The sequence below is a fragment of the Aulonocara sp. 'chitande type north' Nkhata Bay genome, linkage group LG14 (assembly GCF_057382095.1).
Source record: "Aulonocara sp. 'chitande type north' Nkhata Bay isolate Kocher_YH1m ecotype deep benthic linkage group LG14, A_spYH_male_GT1.1, whole genome shotgun sequence".
NCBI lineage: Eukaryota > Metazoa > Chordata > Actinopteri > Cichliformes > Cichlidae > Aulonocara > Aulonocara sp. 'chitande type north' Nkhata Bay.
This window is the reverse complement of record NC_141357.1, coordinates 5,211,681-5,229,778: the sequence shown is the minus strand read 5'-3', so window position 1 is coordinate 5,229,778 and position 18,098 is coordinate 5,211,681. Positions and strand designations below refer to the sequence as shown.

At 39.1% G+C, this 18,098-nt stretch overlaps 1 protein-coding gene across 2 annotated transcripts in view; it reads left to right on the top strand.

The window, feature by feature from the left end:
* nlrx1 (NLR family member X1) overlaps window positions 1-18,098 on the top strand; it is a 30,772-nt gene that overhangs the window by 1,263 nt on the left and 11,411 nt on the right. For both annotated transcript variants that reach the window (XM_086260675.1, XM_086260674.1), the window contains exons 3-8: window positions 1,044-1,162; window positions 2,837-3,227; window positions 12,143-12,374; window positions 13,273-14,437; window positions 14,740-14,923; window positions 16,180-16,275. In XM_086260675.1, the coding sequence (XP_086116801.1) occupies window positions 1,044-1,162; window positions 2,837-3,227; window positions 12,143-12,374; window positions 13,273-14,437; window positions 14,740-14,923; window positions 16,180-16,275 (2,187 nt within the window). The remainder of the gene's footprint in view (window positions 1-1,043; window positions 1,163-2,836; window positions 3,228-12,142; window positions 12,375-13,272; window positions 14,438-14,739; window positions 14,924-16,179; window positions 16,276-18,098) is intronic.

Sequence of the window (18,098 nt, the reverse complement as noted above, 5' to 3'; positions counted from 1 at the left end):
CTGAAGAAGCTTCTCGGATGAGAGGTGAAATGTCTTCAAGTAACTTAAAGAAGTCCAGACGCTTTTCTTTGCAAGCTCCTTTGACTACTTCTATAAACTGTATTTATTATAACTGTATTTATTATAGTAGCAACAGCACCCCCCTTAGTCAGTGTGCAATATCACCGATCAAACGGCACCTCACTCTGTGTGTGTGTGTGTGTGTATGTGTGTGTGTGCATGCGTGCGTGTTGCCAAAAGAGGATCAACAAGCTACTGAATCATGGAGTGTACTTATGTACTTACTGATTTACACACTGCTTCTGCATTTTGGCTTGTTAAATAAGTAGTGGAAGGTGTGTAAACTGCTAGGACATGTCATAACTTAGGACCAGTGACTACATGTGTAGTCACTGGAAAGTTAGTTTCATCTTTATGTCAGCACTCATAGAAACAGGCTTTGCTCAATGTTTCTGTTGAGTGTGTGAAAAATGTGCAAGAAGTTGAGGTATGTTAGGCTGTGTAGAGACATTGTCCATACAATAGTTGATGTGACTATTTTCCACAATGGGATGTAGTAAAGAACCACCATCTACTTGTGGCAAATGTTAATGCAAATGCAAAGTATTATGCAGAATAATATTAATATGCTGTTAATCGTTTTATGAATTTCACTTTTTTGTAAACGACGACTGGTGTCATTCATTTAAACTGGTTCATATTTCCATTGTTTTCTTTGTTTGTAATAAAGACCCAACAGAATTCTTAGGAACCTTGCAGGAAGTTTCTCAGAGCAAAAGTAGACAGGTTTCATTTGTGTTTATATTAATTGTGTGCAGTTGCGTAAAAGTCAGTGCTTTGGAGGTGTAATAACTTATATCTGCTGCAATATGCAAACAACAGCTTGTTCCTACATGTTATTCCTTAGCGTGATTATCAGATTAAGTAAGCAGCAAAGTAATGAAAGCAAGTTGTGCTTGAAATGTTGTTCTCTGTGCATTTGTATTTTATTAAGGTTGTAAGCAACAGCTGAACTAATTGGCATGATGCATTATTTTTTCCAGACAGATGAGTCATCTACTCAAAACATGGAGGATGTGGCAGATGGGAATGGAGGCTGCACCCTGGCCAGTCTCTGGTTTTTACTGCAGGAAGTTTACTACCTCAAACTCTTTAGAACCAGGTCCACACTTCAGTTCATTTTCTCAGTTATTGTCTCTTAAATGCAATATCAGTCAATTGTTTTGTAGTAATGTCACAGTACTTTGTAGAACAGTACAATGATGGTATTTCCTTGTTACAAAATAAGGCCTGCAATATGGGCCTTTTGCCCTTTCATTTTTTACAAAGTTGTTTTACATTGTACATTGTTGTTGTACATCACTTAGCCGTAATAGACTGGGGTGTTCTTGTTACCCTACTGGGTGGGAGGGCGACATGAACACCCAAGTTTATGAATACAATAACTCGGGTGGAGTTTCAAATGGATACCCTAGCACTGTGCAAAAGTTTTAGGCTGGTGAGAAAAAATGCTGTAAACAAAGAATGCTTTCAAAAATGAAAGTGTTAATCAAAAGTGCCGATGCTTCCATCCAGCAGACGCTTTCACAGCATCGGGTCCCGATCCTCCAGACTGCGAAATAGCTTTTTCCCGCAAGCCATCAATCTCACTACCGGCTCTCCCACCACACACACACACACACACACACACACACACACACACACACACACACACACACACACAAACAAACAAACAAACAAACAAACAAACAAACAAACAAACAAACAAACAAACAAACAAACAAACAAACAAACAAACAAACTGTTAACTGACTCTATTGCACTCCCCGTACACTGCCTTTGTAATGCAGATGCTGCTTATGGACAGTCATTACTCTCAAGAATTCTGCTCATGTTGACAAGTTGCTACACTGGTCACTTTAAATCACTTCAAGGTGACCTTAAGCGTCAAACTGTAAATTGTAAATTTCAAATAAATTGTTACTGATCCCTTTGCCCCTAGTCCTGAATTGTATATTTATTTTCTACTCTTGTTATATTTGTTTGTTTTTACACTGATGCACCTGGAGCCTTGTCATCTCGTCTCTCTATATACTGTACTGTATATAGCGGAGATGACAATAAAGTGTAATTTGACTTTGACTAATCAACAAAATGCAGTGAATGTACAAAAGCGAAATTGAAATCAAATCAAGATTTGGTGTGACCACCCTTTGCCTTCAAAACAGCATCAATTCTTCTAGGTACACTTGCAAACAGTTTTTGAAGGAACTCGGCTGGTAGGTTGTTCCAAACATCTTGGAAAACTAAGCACAGATCTTCTGTGGATGTTTCCTCGCACCTTTCTGTCTCTCCATGTAATCCCAGACACACTCAATGATGTTGAGATCAGGGCTCTGTGGGGGCCATACCATCACTTCCAGTACTTTTTGTTCTTCTTCACACTGAAGATAGCTCTTAATGACTTTGGCTGTATGTTTGGGGTCATTGTCCTGCTACAAGAATACATTTGGGGCGAATAAACAATCATTTATATTTCTGAAAGCATTCATTGTTTACAGCATTTTTTCACGCCTGCTTTAAACTTTTGCACAGTACTGTGTATACTAAAACATTTGAGTAGTGTGGATCTCAGTGATCTCAAACTCAAGGTCAGAGTCCAAAAAGGAAGGAGGAAAAGACTTTTTCACAGCACTGTACATCAGGATAAAACAGATTCAATTTGATCATTGTATTAAATTAATTATTGCATTACCACTTTAATAAGGTTTCATCACATCTGAGAAAATCCACCACTTAAAGAATAAAAACACCTTCTTTTTCTTTCTCTCTATAGACCCAATAGAGATCCACAAGAGAAAGCTCCTCCTATGGTTTAGCCACCTTCCTCAGGAGGAAAAACAGTTTGGAGGTTTCTTCAGCCCTGAGACCATGCATGTCGACCCACTGATCCTTGAAACTGATGCTGAGGAGAGGGCAGGACTACTCGGCTCTCCATTCCAAACCCAAACACACTGTAATCGCTCTGTAACTGTGGAACAGCTGTTTCAGCACACTGATACCTGGAGTGATGGCCGGGGGCTCAATGTCCTCATCTATGGTGCTGTGGGAACAGGGAAAAGTACAGTGGTCCGAAAGCTGGTGCTAGATTGGTGTGCTGGCACCACTCTGAGCCACTTTCAGCTGCTGATTCCTTTCTCTTGTGAGGACCTCAGTCAACTGTCAAAGTAAGATGGTTCTCTTACTTTTTATCACATGTAGAAAATTTATAGAGGCACAACTTTATTGATTGGGATTTAATGTACTGGTTGTTATACTTATCATTTTTATTTTCTTAGGTCCTAATATACATTTTAAATCTCTGACAAACAGTGTTTTAGTTTGCACATTACATCTATTTTCTTTTATTTAGTTTAACATTATGAATGCTTTTAACTCTGCCTTAATCGCCTTTCAGTTAAAGTGCAGGAGAACTCAGCAGGAAAAAGGTAGTTCTCTATCCACTATTAGCTTTCCATGTAATCATATTTGGGACAAGCCAGCATCAGCAAATTTATGGTTTTAGACTCATTTAAAGTTGTTGCAAAGATTGCATTCATAGCAGGCTAACAAATAACCACCAAATTGTTTCTTTGTTAACCCTCGTGCATTATTCTGAATTATCCTCCACACTCCTGTACACACGCACACATACACATTGACTTCAGGAGATCAAAATTACAACAAACATAGTACAATTACTAGGGTTGTCAGTAAAATTGATACCTGTATACTGATGCATATTACAAATTACTATGAGATTAAATACAGACCGTCTGTATGAGAGATGCAGCCACACAGCTCATACCCTTGCTAGCAGATGAAGTAGTTCACAACACTGAACACTTTATAAGGAATGTAAGTACATTTTCATTTATATATATTTTTTTCATTCTGTCCTGTCTGGCAGCTTTTGCAATCAGAATTATGATCTGAATGCACTGTGCCAAATGCATTTTGGTTTTCCAAGATATATAAGTGTTAGCCTACCTTCTGCTACTATTTAATCAGTAAATACCAAGTCACAGCAAGCATAGCACGACCTCAAGAATCCTTTTTGTTTTTATTTTTTTCTTGTATTACCTAAGATAATATTAAACGGGTTGTCATCATTGGCGGAGCGGGGGGGGGGCTTACTGGGCTTAAGCCCGGGTTGTTTTGTCAGAAGCCCGGGGTCTTTTGGAGTGTAATTTTTCATAGTTAGATGCCTTTCTGACAACTGTATAAAACAAAAACTACACACAATATTCGAAGCACATAGCGCACACTGTGGGAATTTACGACTGTGCATAAATCCCCCCTAATATTGGTATGATCCGAGCTCAGACACTAAGTGACTGAGCGAGGGCGCGGGGGCAGCTGCTGCCTGTTGGAGAAACGGAGCCAGGCAGACAGAGGAGAACTGAAGTTCGACCAGGTACCAAAGCAAATCATTCGTACTGTACAAATAATGTAAATATGACGGTGTATCACAAAAGATTGATGTCAAACTGATCACTTGACCCATATTACGTTACTTCTCTTCAAGTGAATCAACAAATGGCGAAATGAAAAGCCGAACAACAACAATGCTGTTTCTTTAGAGAGTCTTAGCTTACGTGTGTTTATTTCATATTTTCAGTTGTTACCCTCCACGGCTAAATAAATCGGTTTCAGTAATGTACTGATATACAAGAATGGACATAAGGGGCTTCTTTCAAAGAAAAAACTCTGGTAGATGTTATTTTATACATTATGCTTTGTATTTTGTTCAGTATATTCCTATGCAAAACAAGCAAAACACAAGAACATTTTTTTACTGTACAACATCAATTTAGAGTAAACTTGTTTTGTTTTGGGCAAATAAATATTGAAATATCTTTTGAATTAATTAAATGTCAGAATAAAGAGAGACAGAGCTTCTATTTTTTATCACTTTCATCAAATTTAGGAGTACATATACACTAAGTTTATTGTTAATTAATAAGAAAACTGCAGACGATTCCATTCTGAGCTGAAGAAGCTTCTGATAGGTTAGTAGAGTCCATGTGAGTAAATTGGTGGCACACCTGCAGATGCATATAAGGCAAAACACAGAGCCTGTTTCTGTGACATGGGAAAATCAAGAGATGTCAACCAAAACACCAGGAAAAGAATTGTGGAGCTCCATAAGTGTGGCTCAGTTTGGAATACAATTTGGTGCCATTTGCAATTAAGAAATACAGATAGTTTCTCTCTTTACTCTTAAAGTTAACAAATATGTTTTTTATATTTATCAATCTAAAAAAAAATAAACATTTAGTCTGATTTGATGTTACAATTAAAAAAGTGTTTTTATCTGAAGAGTGTTTAAATATCTGGTTTCAACTGTATATTTGATGATGTTGGTGTTTGGTTTGATTGTCAGCACAAAGAGAGAGAGAGGAACAGAGAGGGAGAGAGAGGAGCAGGGAGAGAGAGAGGAACAGAGAGGGAGAGAGAGGAACAGAGAGGGAGAGAGAGAGGAGAATGAGGACAGAACAGAGAGGGAACAAGAGCAGGTGAGACAGACATCAATCAATCAATCTTTATTTATAAAGCACTTTTCATACAGAAATGTAGCACAAAGTGCTTTACATGGTTAAAAGTAGAGATGGACCGATCCGATATTACGTATCGGTATCGGTCCGATACTGACCTAAATTACTGGATCGGATATCGGAGAAAAATAAAAAATGTAATCCGATCCATTAAATATCACGAAAGCACCTCACAAAACTTGCAACACGCCGTAACTCGCCTCAGAACGTTAGCACGTCGGAGCAGTATGCATCACGTGATAGAGCGGCTGTGGCATGCGGGACCTGTCGGTGGTCTGGATAGCATGTGGAGCTTCGCTAGCAACCCGGCATTTCATCTCCGACAAAGTTATCCCCGAGAGAAGTAAAGCAAGTGTGTAAGTCCATCTCTGAATGTTTGTAAAGCATTCCTGCGTTAAGCTTAACAAGCAATATATGGAGCGACTGCCTCTTCTTGCTGCTACTTCAATCATGAAACTGCTTAACGATCAGCTGATCGGCTTTTCTGTCGCGAGTCCGTGTCTCTTCTTTGTTTTTGGCCCACTTTGCACCAGAAAGAGGAAACCAGCAGCTGAACAACAGCAGCACGTTTAAGCTTGATCAGCTGTTGTTAGAATTTATTTAATATTACTTTCTACTCCAGGATCTTTTTCTACGTAGCTGACGCTGGTAACTGTGCAGGGGCGGATCTAGCAAAGTTTAGCCAGGGGGGCCGATAGGGCATGAACAGGGAAAAGGGGGCACAAAGACATACTTTTCTTTCTTATTCTCATTTAAAATGTCTAGCTTTTAATAAATAATTATCTGACACCCAAAGTTTTAATTTGATGCAAAATGAATAGAAGTCCATTACTGTATATAGTAACTATTAAGTCTAATATATATACCCTAGTAAGCTATAGTACTTTTTCCTTTGGGAAGGTACCATCTGTGCAGTCTGCAATTTTGTTGAAGAAAGATGTTGAATCTATTTAATATTTCTTGAAAAATAATTGATTTCTGTGCATTTTTTTTCACACTGCATCAAATTAAGGTTGATTACGTCGATTAAGCATCATGAGGTGGAGCGTGAGGGGTGGTTCCCTATTTTTTATTTATTTATTTTTGTTGCTGCTGGGAGTTGGAACCCTATTAGTTAGGTTGCTTAATATTTACGCTAAGTACTCTTTAAAATACCAGAATAGGGAGGATGGTGTAGGTTTAAGTTTATTAGATTGATCAGTATTGCTGAACTATGAAATTTTTTTTTTTGCATACAGGTATAACAGAATAGCATTTAGTGTAGTTGTTGTTTTAAACTTGAGTATGAACTTATATAAAATGCAGCAAGATATTTAAAAAACAGTTTTGTTGATTAAAAAACACTATATCGGATTCATATCAGTATCGGCAGATATCCAAATTTATGATATCGGTATCGGTATCGGACATAACAAAAGTGGTATCGTGCCATCTCTAGTTAAAAGCAGCCTACCCCACCCCATCCCGCCCTCCAATTCACTCCCCACACTCTCATTAACATAAGCGGTCATGATACATACCCCCCCCCCCCCCCCCCCCCCCCCCCCACACACACACACACACACACACACACACACACACTTGAAAAGTAAAATTGGGCTGGGCACACATGAACCAGGTGAGGGAACACTATCACGCGGAGCCGGTCACAGACCGCAGCCTCCAGGCCGGGCACACAGCTGGAGGGAGGCAAAGAAGCCCCCCAGCCAGGCTGAGAAGACCCACAGAGCCGCAGCAGCCACGGTCGATCACAACCCCGGTGCAGAGAGCCCCCTCCGAGGAAACACTGGAGATATGACCTAATAAGAGTATATACAGAATAAAAAGATAAAATACAATAAATATTATGTAGGACCTAATTTAATAATATAAATAGAATAACAGGATAACATCGAATAAATAAACATTAAGTAAAAGCTAAATTAAAAAGGTGGTCTTGAGCCTGTTCTTAAAAACATGTACGTTCTCTGCGGCATTGAGCTCCTCCGGCAGGCTGTTCCACAGACGAGGACCATACCACTGAAAAGCTGCCTCTCCGTGAGTATGTGTCCTGACTTTAGGAACGATCAAAAGGCCAGTACCAGAGGACCTCAGGGTCTGCGAGGGTTCATATGATAGAAGCAGATCTGAAAGATAAGAAGGCCCAAGACCATTAAGACATTTAAAAACCAATAAAAGAACTTTAAAATCGATCCTGAAACACACGGGGAGCCAGTGCAGCGATTCTAAAACCGGTGTAATGTGGGTCCGCCCTCTGGTCTTCGTCAGCACACGAGCTGCAGAGTTTTGTAAAAGTTGTAAAGGAGAAATATTCTTTTTGGGAAGACCAGAGAGCAGGGCATTACAGTAATCAATGCGACTGGTAATAAAAGCATGCATCAACATCTCCATGTTGGCCTGAGAGAGAGTAGGGCGGACTCTGGCTATATTTTTTTAGATGATAAAATCCAATTTTGGTTACATGTTTAATATGTGGGATAAAACCAAGCTCAGAGTCGAAAATAACACCCAGGTTTTTCACTTGTAGCGAAGGACATAGTGAAAATGCCTGTAATTTAGACAAGAGTTTCTCTCTCTGAGCCTCAGGACCGACGATTAAAACTTCAGTTTTGTTCTGGTTAAGCTGTAAAACGTTTTCTGCCATCCAAGATTTTATATCTAGAATACAGTTAAAAAGGGCATCCATTGGTCTGGTGTCATCAGGAGACACGGAGATGTACAGCTGAGTATCATCAGCGTAACTGTGGAAGTTCACTCCATGCCTCCTGATGACACCGCCAAGAGGGAGCTTATACAAATTAAAAAGTACAGGGCCTAAAACCGACGCTCGGGGCACACCACAAGTCATTTTATGGATCTTAGAGGAGCATGTATCCATACTCACCATAAAAGTTCTGTCTGAGAGATGGGAAGTGAACCAGTTGTGTACAGCACCAGAGAGGCCCACCATGTGTTTCAGTCTGTTTAAAAGAATAGCGTGGTCTACTGTATCAAAGGCTGCGCTTAGATCCAGTAGCACCAGGACTGAGAGCTTTTGGGCGTCCCAGTTATATCTAAGATCATTTAAAACCTTTAGGAGAGCAGTCTCTGTGCTGTGGTTCACCCTAAATCCAGACTGGAATATCTCCAGGATCTGTCTATCATTTAGAAAATCATTAATCTGAATAAAAACAAGTTTTTCTAAAATTTGACTTAAAAATGGTAAGTTGGATACAGGTCTGTAGTTATTAAAATCATTACAATCCAAATTGCTCTTCTTCAGAAGGGGCCTCACCACTGCCGTTTTAAAGGCAGCAGGGAAGACACCCAACTGAAGAGAGCAATTCATCAAGCTCAACTTCAAAAAATCCATAAAGTGTTTTAAAAAGTAAAGAGGGGATTGGATCTAAAAGACATGTGGTGGGTCTCACTTTGAACTTTCTTAAGGTTCTCAGCATTAACCACGACAAACCTGTCCAGTGTCTCCTCAGATACAATAGAGCCCTCAGATATGTTTAAAATCATATTGCGAGAAGATAAAATATCAGATCTGATGGCGCTGATTTTTCCCCTGAAGTGGTCTGCAAACTGCTCACAGAGCGAGTCTGTGGGGTTCTTTGGGAGCTGTTAAAACCTGGGTTAAATAAATAATCTATGGTAGAAAAGAGGACCTTGGGATTATTTTTGTTATTACTAATTATTTTGGAAAAGTATGAATTTCTTGAATTCCTTAGTGTATTATTGTACATTTTAAGTTGCTCGCAAAGTATTTGATGGTTGATTGCATTTTAATTTTTCCTCCATCTCCTCTCTGCTGCCCTTAAGTTTTTTGACTTCTTCGTTTCTCCATGGTGATGCATGTTCTTTTTGGTGGTGAGTGGAGCAACGGAGTCAAGGCTTTTCTTCAATTTGCTGTTAAAATGATTAAAAATAAAATCGCAGGGTTCAGGTAAAATCACAGGGGGGGCATTCATCTAAAACCCTGGTATAATTTGCAGCCACTTCAGAGGTTAGATAGCGCCTCCTCACAGTTCGCACCGAACATGTTAGTCAAATGGTTGTTTACCAAAAGTATCACCGTATCATAGGTCCTCATGTATCTCGTACCTAGTGTTTCTTTTTAGGTTTGTTATTTTTCAAATTCTATATTTATTAAGTTATGCAGGATTGTTTGCACAACAAGGCTAAATAATTATATAAATGTTTCTGAATCTAAATAGTGGACTTTGGTAGAATTAAAAAATAAGTGTAGTGCAGGTCTATGATGATTTTAGTGCTACTATCATCTAGTTTTGATTCTGGTTCTGTCTTGGTTAAATCCTGCTCTGGGTCTGGTTGAATTGGGGTTTAGTTCTTGTGTCTTGATGCAGCCCCGACTTTGTTCTGCCTTGCTGCTTATTTAAAAAACTAGTTTAAGGTGTCCTGCATATGTGATATATATTTTTCCCTATATGAAGTCATTCCTTTTTGAACAAAACTCAAAACAGAGCCTATTAATCTTTCAGTCATTTCTGACACCCCCCCCCACACACACACACACAATCCCACATAGGGCTGTGTGATATGACCAAAATCTCATATAAGACATCTATCGTCCCGATAACGATATAAATCACAAAAATGTAAAATTTTCTGTAAATTCTGTGAATCTCGGGCAGCTCGACTTGCTTTGAAGTGTTTCCAGCTGCGCGTCCTTTACCCGGAGTCGAGTGTTTTAACCGATGCATGAAACTATACATTTTTAGACATAAGTTGTAACGGCCGCCGTTTTCTTTGTATTTATTACACGGCGTGCTGTGGGGAAAAGCCTGTTCTAACGTTTGAGTCTAAGGTTTATTTTTTAGCACCTGGTGGCTCTTTTTTACTTCTCATCTGTAAATAATCTGCTCGTTCACGTGATTCAGTTCATTTTGAAAAGTCTTAACAGGATCTTGAGCTTTATTGTGAAAGGTTTATGTGGAAAATAAACAAGCGGACACGCGATGGTTTTACCGTCGTTGTTGCTAACGACAATGCATAAAAACAGGCGCTTGTCCGTCCGTAGTGTGGCTATATTAAATATAAGAGAAAGAGAAATGAATATAGCCACTACAGTGACCATCAAAACGATGAAAAAATATTGCCGTAAACAGTTTATTTTGCGACACCACGAAACAAACGATAGCATAAAATGAAACGATAGACGTTTTTATATCGTTATCCGATATATATCGTTATATCGAACAGCCCTACTCTGTTGTACAGGAGCTGCTGATGTTACTGGGCCTGGAGCACGTTTTCTCATGATAACCTCCCCAATGTGCGTAGCTTTGCACTCAGGTCCAAAACGTGAATTTAGTTGAATTGAATTCTTCCCTGGGTTTAGACTATTATTTCATGTCACTGAGCGTTCAAACGTTAAAGTAATTTGCCCGAATCAACAGTAACACATGAAAGTCGGTCCTACTGAAGAGGAACAACTATATACAAGTATCATTTACTTTTAAGTGGCAGAAAAATTCCAAAAGCAAAATTTCTATGAGCTTAACAAGTATCTGTTAAGGTCATTTATCTACAGTTTGCCAGATAAACTGTAAGTTCTCATTTGTTAAATTAGATATTGGATCTGAATATAATTTGAAGTTTTGCTTTTTGATATTGAGAAACGTCCTGCAAAATGAACTGAATTATACTAACTTTGTGTTTTTCATATGCTAAATGAAAATATTCTTCAGTTTAGTGCAGGACAAACACGTTGGCTTACTGTACTCTAACAGATTTACAGTGAAGCACTGTGTTGGACTGGTGCACAGTGCAGTGTTTATGTTAAGACTTAAGTTAAATCAACTGTGGTAGAGAGTAATTTGAATTTAAGCTGATAATGCTCAGATTCATTCACAGTATAATGTCAGTTTAGTCGTGGATAGAAATAAGCCAGCACAACTCATTAAACATCTTATGTTGAATTCAGGTTTTTAAAACCACAAAAAGTAAACCTCAGAGCACTACAAGCAGAAGCAGGCTAGATGATCACAGACACTACACTAATCTATTCTTAGTGATTTTTGCACAAATGCTCAACAGAAGCAATTGTCCAACAACCTTCTAATTAGTGGATGACCTGGCCTAAATGCCTTTTCATCCAGGCCTGCTGGATAGGCCTTTGTGGGTGGACTTCATCTAAATAATGTGTGGCAAAATGTTTCTTCCGCCTGTAAACGCTATGTTGAGATAAACTTCAACAACAAATTCAACTTCAAAATCAGCTGAATGATTGTGCTTGCATGTTAAAGCAGTTTTGCTGCATGATTTCAAGTGTCAACTTTTATGAGAAGGCAGTCATTTCTGCAAAAGAAGCAAAATGTTGGCCTTTACCATCTCTAACCTTGAATTAAAAGAATGCTTTTTTTAAATTTTCCAACAGCGTTACTGGGAGTGTGCTAGTTCCAAAATAATCTGAAAATATTGCAAAATCAATCTTTTTTTTTTGTATTCTTCTATAATTTCATTTGATTGATAAATTTGGCAACCCAAAGTGTCACATTGTTATTTTATGATTCTAAAGACTCACATTCTCTTTTACACAGGGTTACGTCTCTAAGAGACCTGGTGAGCAGGAAGTACCTACACCTGAAAAAACACCCCCTTCTAAGTGGGGAGGGAAAACAGGCCAAGGATGTGCTCTTCCTTTTCAATGGAATGGAAAAGATGCAACTGGATTTCCGAATTGGAGCCTCAGAGCTTTGCAGTGATCCTAATGAGGGACTCCCTCCAAGTGTAGTTGTGGTAAACCTGCTAAGAAAGTATCTGTTGCCTGAGGTAAGAAAAAACCAAAAGGGGTTAACTAAAGGTAGTGATTAAACAAAAAATGGCTAAAGCTAATATGTACCCCCACTCCAGGTTTTTGTTTCATTTCAAATCTGACCAGGTTCTTGTCTTTTATTTAAAACTACAAGCAAAATGAATAAAAGTAACATTTAGCAAAAGAGTGAGTTTAGAAAAGTATGCTAATAATTAAAAAAAATCGTATTATTTTTAATATTACACATATTACACTGAACACATGCAGTTTTTAATGCAGTACGTTAGTTAATCCCAGGAGAGATTTGTTCTACTACGTTTTACATCCTTTGATAATTCTCTTAGTTTTTAGGTGTGAACACAAAATAAAGATGAAAACAAGCGCAAAGCGACTTTAAACCGATTACCAGAGTAATTCTACTTTAGAAACATGAACAGGTAGACACGGAGGCTGCACCCTGACTGTTCATCCGTTTGGTACCTTTATGACCTATACTTGAGATGTTATGTTACTGGCGGCATGTGTCTGTTTGGATTAATCAAACAGTTAGGATTGGAAAATTTGACCAGTCGTGGCCTTAAGTCCAACTTTGACTTAAAAAGTTAATCACTTCTGTCTTGTACTGGAATATAGAAGCGCGGGATTATTAGGCAGAGGATTATGATTTTAAACCCGTTGAAAATAAAAACTAAAAACACTTCAAATACATCATGTTCTTAAGAAAGTATAACGAGTAATTTAGATCCAGATAGCTTTGTCGTTCCAAATGCCTTGAGGCAACTATTGTGATTTCGGCGCTGTATAAATAAAATTTAATTGAACTGAAGTGTAGTATGAATTTTCAGCCTTGTTTGTTAGATTGTAAGTCCCACTGTTTGTAAATGGCACTTATTGTTTACTTTATATGTTTCACAGGCCAGCATCTTGATTACGGCAAGACTGTCTGCTTTGGACTGTATCCCTCAGAAGTATGTTACTCGTTACGCACAGATACGTGGTTTTAATGACCCATCACGCCAGCGGGCGTACTTCACCAGTCGCCTTCTAAAGCAGAGTGACACTGCACATAACCAAGAGGCCCAGGATCTTGTAGAACTGCTTTACCTCAACCTCCAGAGAGAAAGCCAACTTGCTGCTGCATGTTTCCTTCCATCGTACTGCTGGCTCACTTGTGCAACCTTACACTTTCTGCGTTTTACCAATACCAAAGCCCCCATCCGCACTCTAACTGGCATATACACAAGTTTCCTCAGGCTCAATTTTGGGGGTGAAGTGCTCGGTACAGGAGCAGGGACGGACATGCCCATTCAGGAACACCAAAGTTCTCTGATGTTATATGTTGTCCGTACAGTAGGTAAGCTTGCATTTGAAGGTGTGACATACAAACGCACATCCTTCTCAGAAGCAGAACTAGAGCAGTGGATAGGAGGGAAGACAAAGACAGATGAGGAGCTTCATCAGCTGGCCATGTTCCGCACCGATGTACTAGACTTCTTTTTGGCTCCTTCCATAGAAAGTGGTAAATCTATATCACAAGACCTAAGGGAAAACAATGAGAAGCAGTATGTGTTTGCTGTCCCAGCCATGCAAGAATACCTGGCAGCACTCTATGTAGTTCTAGGAGAGAACAAATCCGCTCTTGAGAAGCTCACCAAGAAAGTATCTGTGGCCATTGGTCAGGCAAGTGAGGATGTCAGTGCCCTTGTTAACATCTTTTCTAAGTTAATTCCCCTCCGAATTTTTGCAGTATTCAATCTTCTTAAGCTTTTTCCAAAGCTCTATGAGAAAATCAGCAGTCTCAACAAAGGCAGTATAGCCAGAACCATGGCAGCTGAGCTGTTCCACACTGAGGATAGCTACAACGAGGATGTCCTTGACCAGGTAGAGCAAAACCTTGTAGGAGTCCATGGCCCACAGCAACAGCAGTACAGTGAACGTCAACCTTTTGAGCTGTACCCTATCTTCATGGGTGGGCTATTGCACTATGGTAACCGTGTGCTTCTCCAACAACTTGGCTGCAGCATTCAAAGCACCACTGTGGCCCAGATCACCCATGCCATTAGGAAATACCTTGTTAGAGGTAAAAAAAAACAACAACAACAACAACAAAAAAACGTTCTCTTGTGAAACAAAGTACTTAATCTGCCTACAGAGTAATGTTCTGTAATTGCTAAAGCTTTAACAGTTACAAAACATATATTTATCGTTAGAACTTTACAAAAGTATTAGAAAACAAGAAACTGAACATAAAACTCAGATTTACTTGTAAACATTTATGTGATATGAGATAAATGAACTCTAAAGATAGAAATTGTGTCTGTAATTGGTGTATGGCAACCCATATTGCATATTTTCATGTAGTATGTGTTCTTTTGATACTAGAGCTTAACAAGCCACAACCACCAGAAGAGCTGATGGATCTGTTGGTCCTTCTATATGAGTTCCAGAACCCCAGACTGACTGCAGAGGTTGTAACTTCAATCAGAGCTATCCGCCTCACCAACATTCGTATGACTTCACTTAAATGTTTCATACTGAGTTCTGTGCTTTCCTGCACCCCTGCAAGGTAAATTATTATTTGAAGGAACTGGATTAGAGATCGACTGACTGTGTATGTGTATGTTATGTCAAAAGAGGTGGAAATACATCTTTTACATCCGAGAGATGGTAAAAGAATCAGAATCAGAAAGGGTTTTATTGCCAAATGTTGAGAAGGTATACAATATTAGGAAATTGCTTTGGTACTTAGTGCGAAACATACTGTAAAACAAACACTTAAATGAACATAAAAATTCAAAGTAAAAGTGCTAGGCAGATAGATGTATACATAAATACAGGTGAAATGCAGGCAAAAGGTCTCTATTTGTGCTTTTGCTAACAGTAAATAATTTGTGTTGTTAATCAAAGATATCAACCAATGTAAAAGTCTCATTAATATATTAAATGAGAGTTGTGTAATGGAAATTATTATCATATCTGGATTTTATGTGCATAGACATGATCCAACTTCAACCTTGGCAGATTAGTGTCTCTGTGGTTGCAGGAATGTGAAAGACAAAAAATGTGTCACCAACCCATCATTATGCATAATTCCGAATAAGAGAAATGGTATTAAGTGTTGTAATTTGTGACCACAGAAACATAATTCATATGTAATTTTGCTGATAGTTAATTATGGTTAATTGCTGAATAATGATCAGAGTATAATCGGGTATAACTTTAACTAATATAACAAATAAGAGAATATAGGCCTAGAATAGGCCTCTCACTGAAAGTTACTTCCTGTAGTTCTTGCGATGAATAGCAGACTTCATCTGAAGATTCAGCCTAGGGAGTTTACAGTCTACAAATTCTGGCAAGTAATGGCAGAGAAACAACCATTTCCCAAAACTGTGGACCTAAAACTTGGTTTTGTATTTTTTGGCCTCTAACCTACATCTGTTGATGCCATTGCAAACTGTTATCGCAGACAGTGATTTCTGGAATTCCTGAGTCTGACTCAACACTCACTTATGCAGAGACATTTTGGGTAGATGGCAAAATAATGAGATTTCTAATATAAGCAGCAGAAATAAGGTTTCTATAAAGCTCTTGGCCCTATCTGCCATAAGGAAAGGGTGAAGAGTGCAATTATTCGATAATAGAGTCACTACACAGCATCCCAAAATGTTTGCCATTGGGGTCATAGTTATTACTTCAGTTTTAATAGTGTATATTGTATATATACTGCTGATATGAGACTGTGTATGTGGATACAAAGGAGCTGTCTATTTGTTTTTCATTATTGTTTTTATTTAACCATCTTGTGGTGCTTTGTTACAGTTACTACCTTGAAGAACTGGACCTATCCTCCTGTCTCCTGAATAATGACACGCTTCAGATGCTGTGCCCTGCCTTCAGACACACATACAACCTCAAGTGAGACTTGAAACTTAATATATGATCTTGTTGCTTGCAAAAAAAAGCAACCTGAGTTCATGATGCATGATGCATATTGCATGATGGTGATGGTACTATTATAGCTACTAGAACTGCTTTTATTTTGTGTTGGATGTTACAATGGCATGATGCACTTACCCAATGGTAATTATGGTAGTTTCATTATAATCAAGCGTCAGATTCAGAAAAACATGCTGCAAAAAAGTTTGAAATATTTGATCCCCTACAACCCAGCTCCCCTCAGGGTGCCCTGCCTGTGTGGTACTGTTTCTCTTCTAAGGGTACAGGATGAGTTGACTGCATTGAGGGCACAATAGATGGCGTTATTAACTGTAAAATCTTGACCTTATTCCGTCAGCTAGAAGACGAAAATGGGTTATGAATGGGTCCAACATTACACTGACCCATACACATACCAAACACATACCAACATTATACATACCAGTATGTAGTAGTGGTTTGACTTCAAGCTTTTTTGTAAAAATAAATAAATAAATAAATAAATAATTAAAAGAAATAAATAAAATTAAATAAATGAATAAATTGAAACATTTTTATAATATTGTAATAAATTACACTAGTACATTGGAATACAACATTTATTTCTAAATTCTAATTTAATATATAAATTCTAATTAGAACTCATATATATATATATATATATATATATATATATATATATATACATACATGTGTGTGTGTATATATATATATATATATATATATATATATATATATGAGATCATTAACAAGACTGGCTACGGATACCGACTACAGAACGGAGCAGTTGTCAGCCACCTCCTGTACATGGATGACATCAAGCTGTATGCCAAGAGTGAACGAGACATCGATTCACTGATCCACACTACCAGGCTATACAGCAATGACATTGGAATGTCGTTCGGACTGGAGAAGTGTAGTCGGATGGTAACAAAGAGAGGGAAGGTAGTCAGAACTGAGGGGAATGAACTACCAGAAGGCAACATTGCAGACATAGAGGACAGTTACAAGTACTTGGGGATCCCGCAGGCGAATGGGAACCATGAAGAGGCCGCTAGAAAAGCTGCAACCACCAAGTACCTGCAGAGGGTCAGGCAAGTCCTGAGGAGTCAGCTGAATGGTAAGAACAAGATCCGGGCCATCAACACGTACGCCCTGCCCGTGATCAGGTACCCTGCTGGGGTAATAGGCTGGCCAAAGGAGGAGATAGAAGCCACTGACATAAAGACAAGAAAGCTCCTTACCATGCATGGAGGGTTTCACCCCAAATCCAGGACCCGGAGGCTGTACGCTAAGCGGAAGGAAGGGGGCCGGGGACTGGTGAGTGTCAGCACCACAGTCCAGGATGAGACAATGAACATCCAAGAATACCATTAGGAAGATGGCCCCAACTGACCGAGTGCTCAGTGAATACCTCAGGCAGCAGAAACCCAAGAAAGAGGAGGGAGACGAGGAACCATCATGGAAGGACAGGCCCCTGCACGGTATGTACCACCGGCAGATAGAGGAGGTGGCTGATATCCAGAAATCCTACCAGTGGCTGGACAAAGCTGGACTGAAAGACAGCACAGAGGCACTAATCATGGCAGCACAAGAACAAGCTCTGAGTACAAGATCCATAGAGGCTGGGGTCTATCACACCAGGCAAGACCCCAGGTGCAGGCTGTGTAAAGATGCCCCAGAGACAATCCAGCACATAACAGCAGGGTGCAAGATGCTAGCAGGCAAGGCATACATGGAACGCCATAACCAAGTGGCCGGCATAGTGTACAGGAACATCTGTGCCGAGTATAACCTGGAAG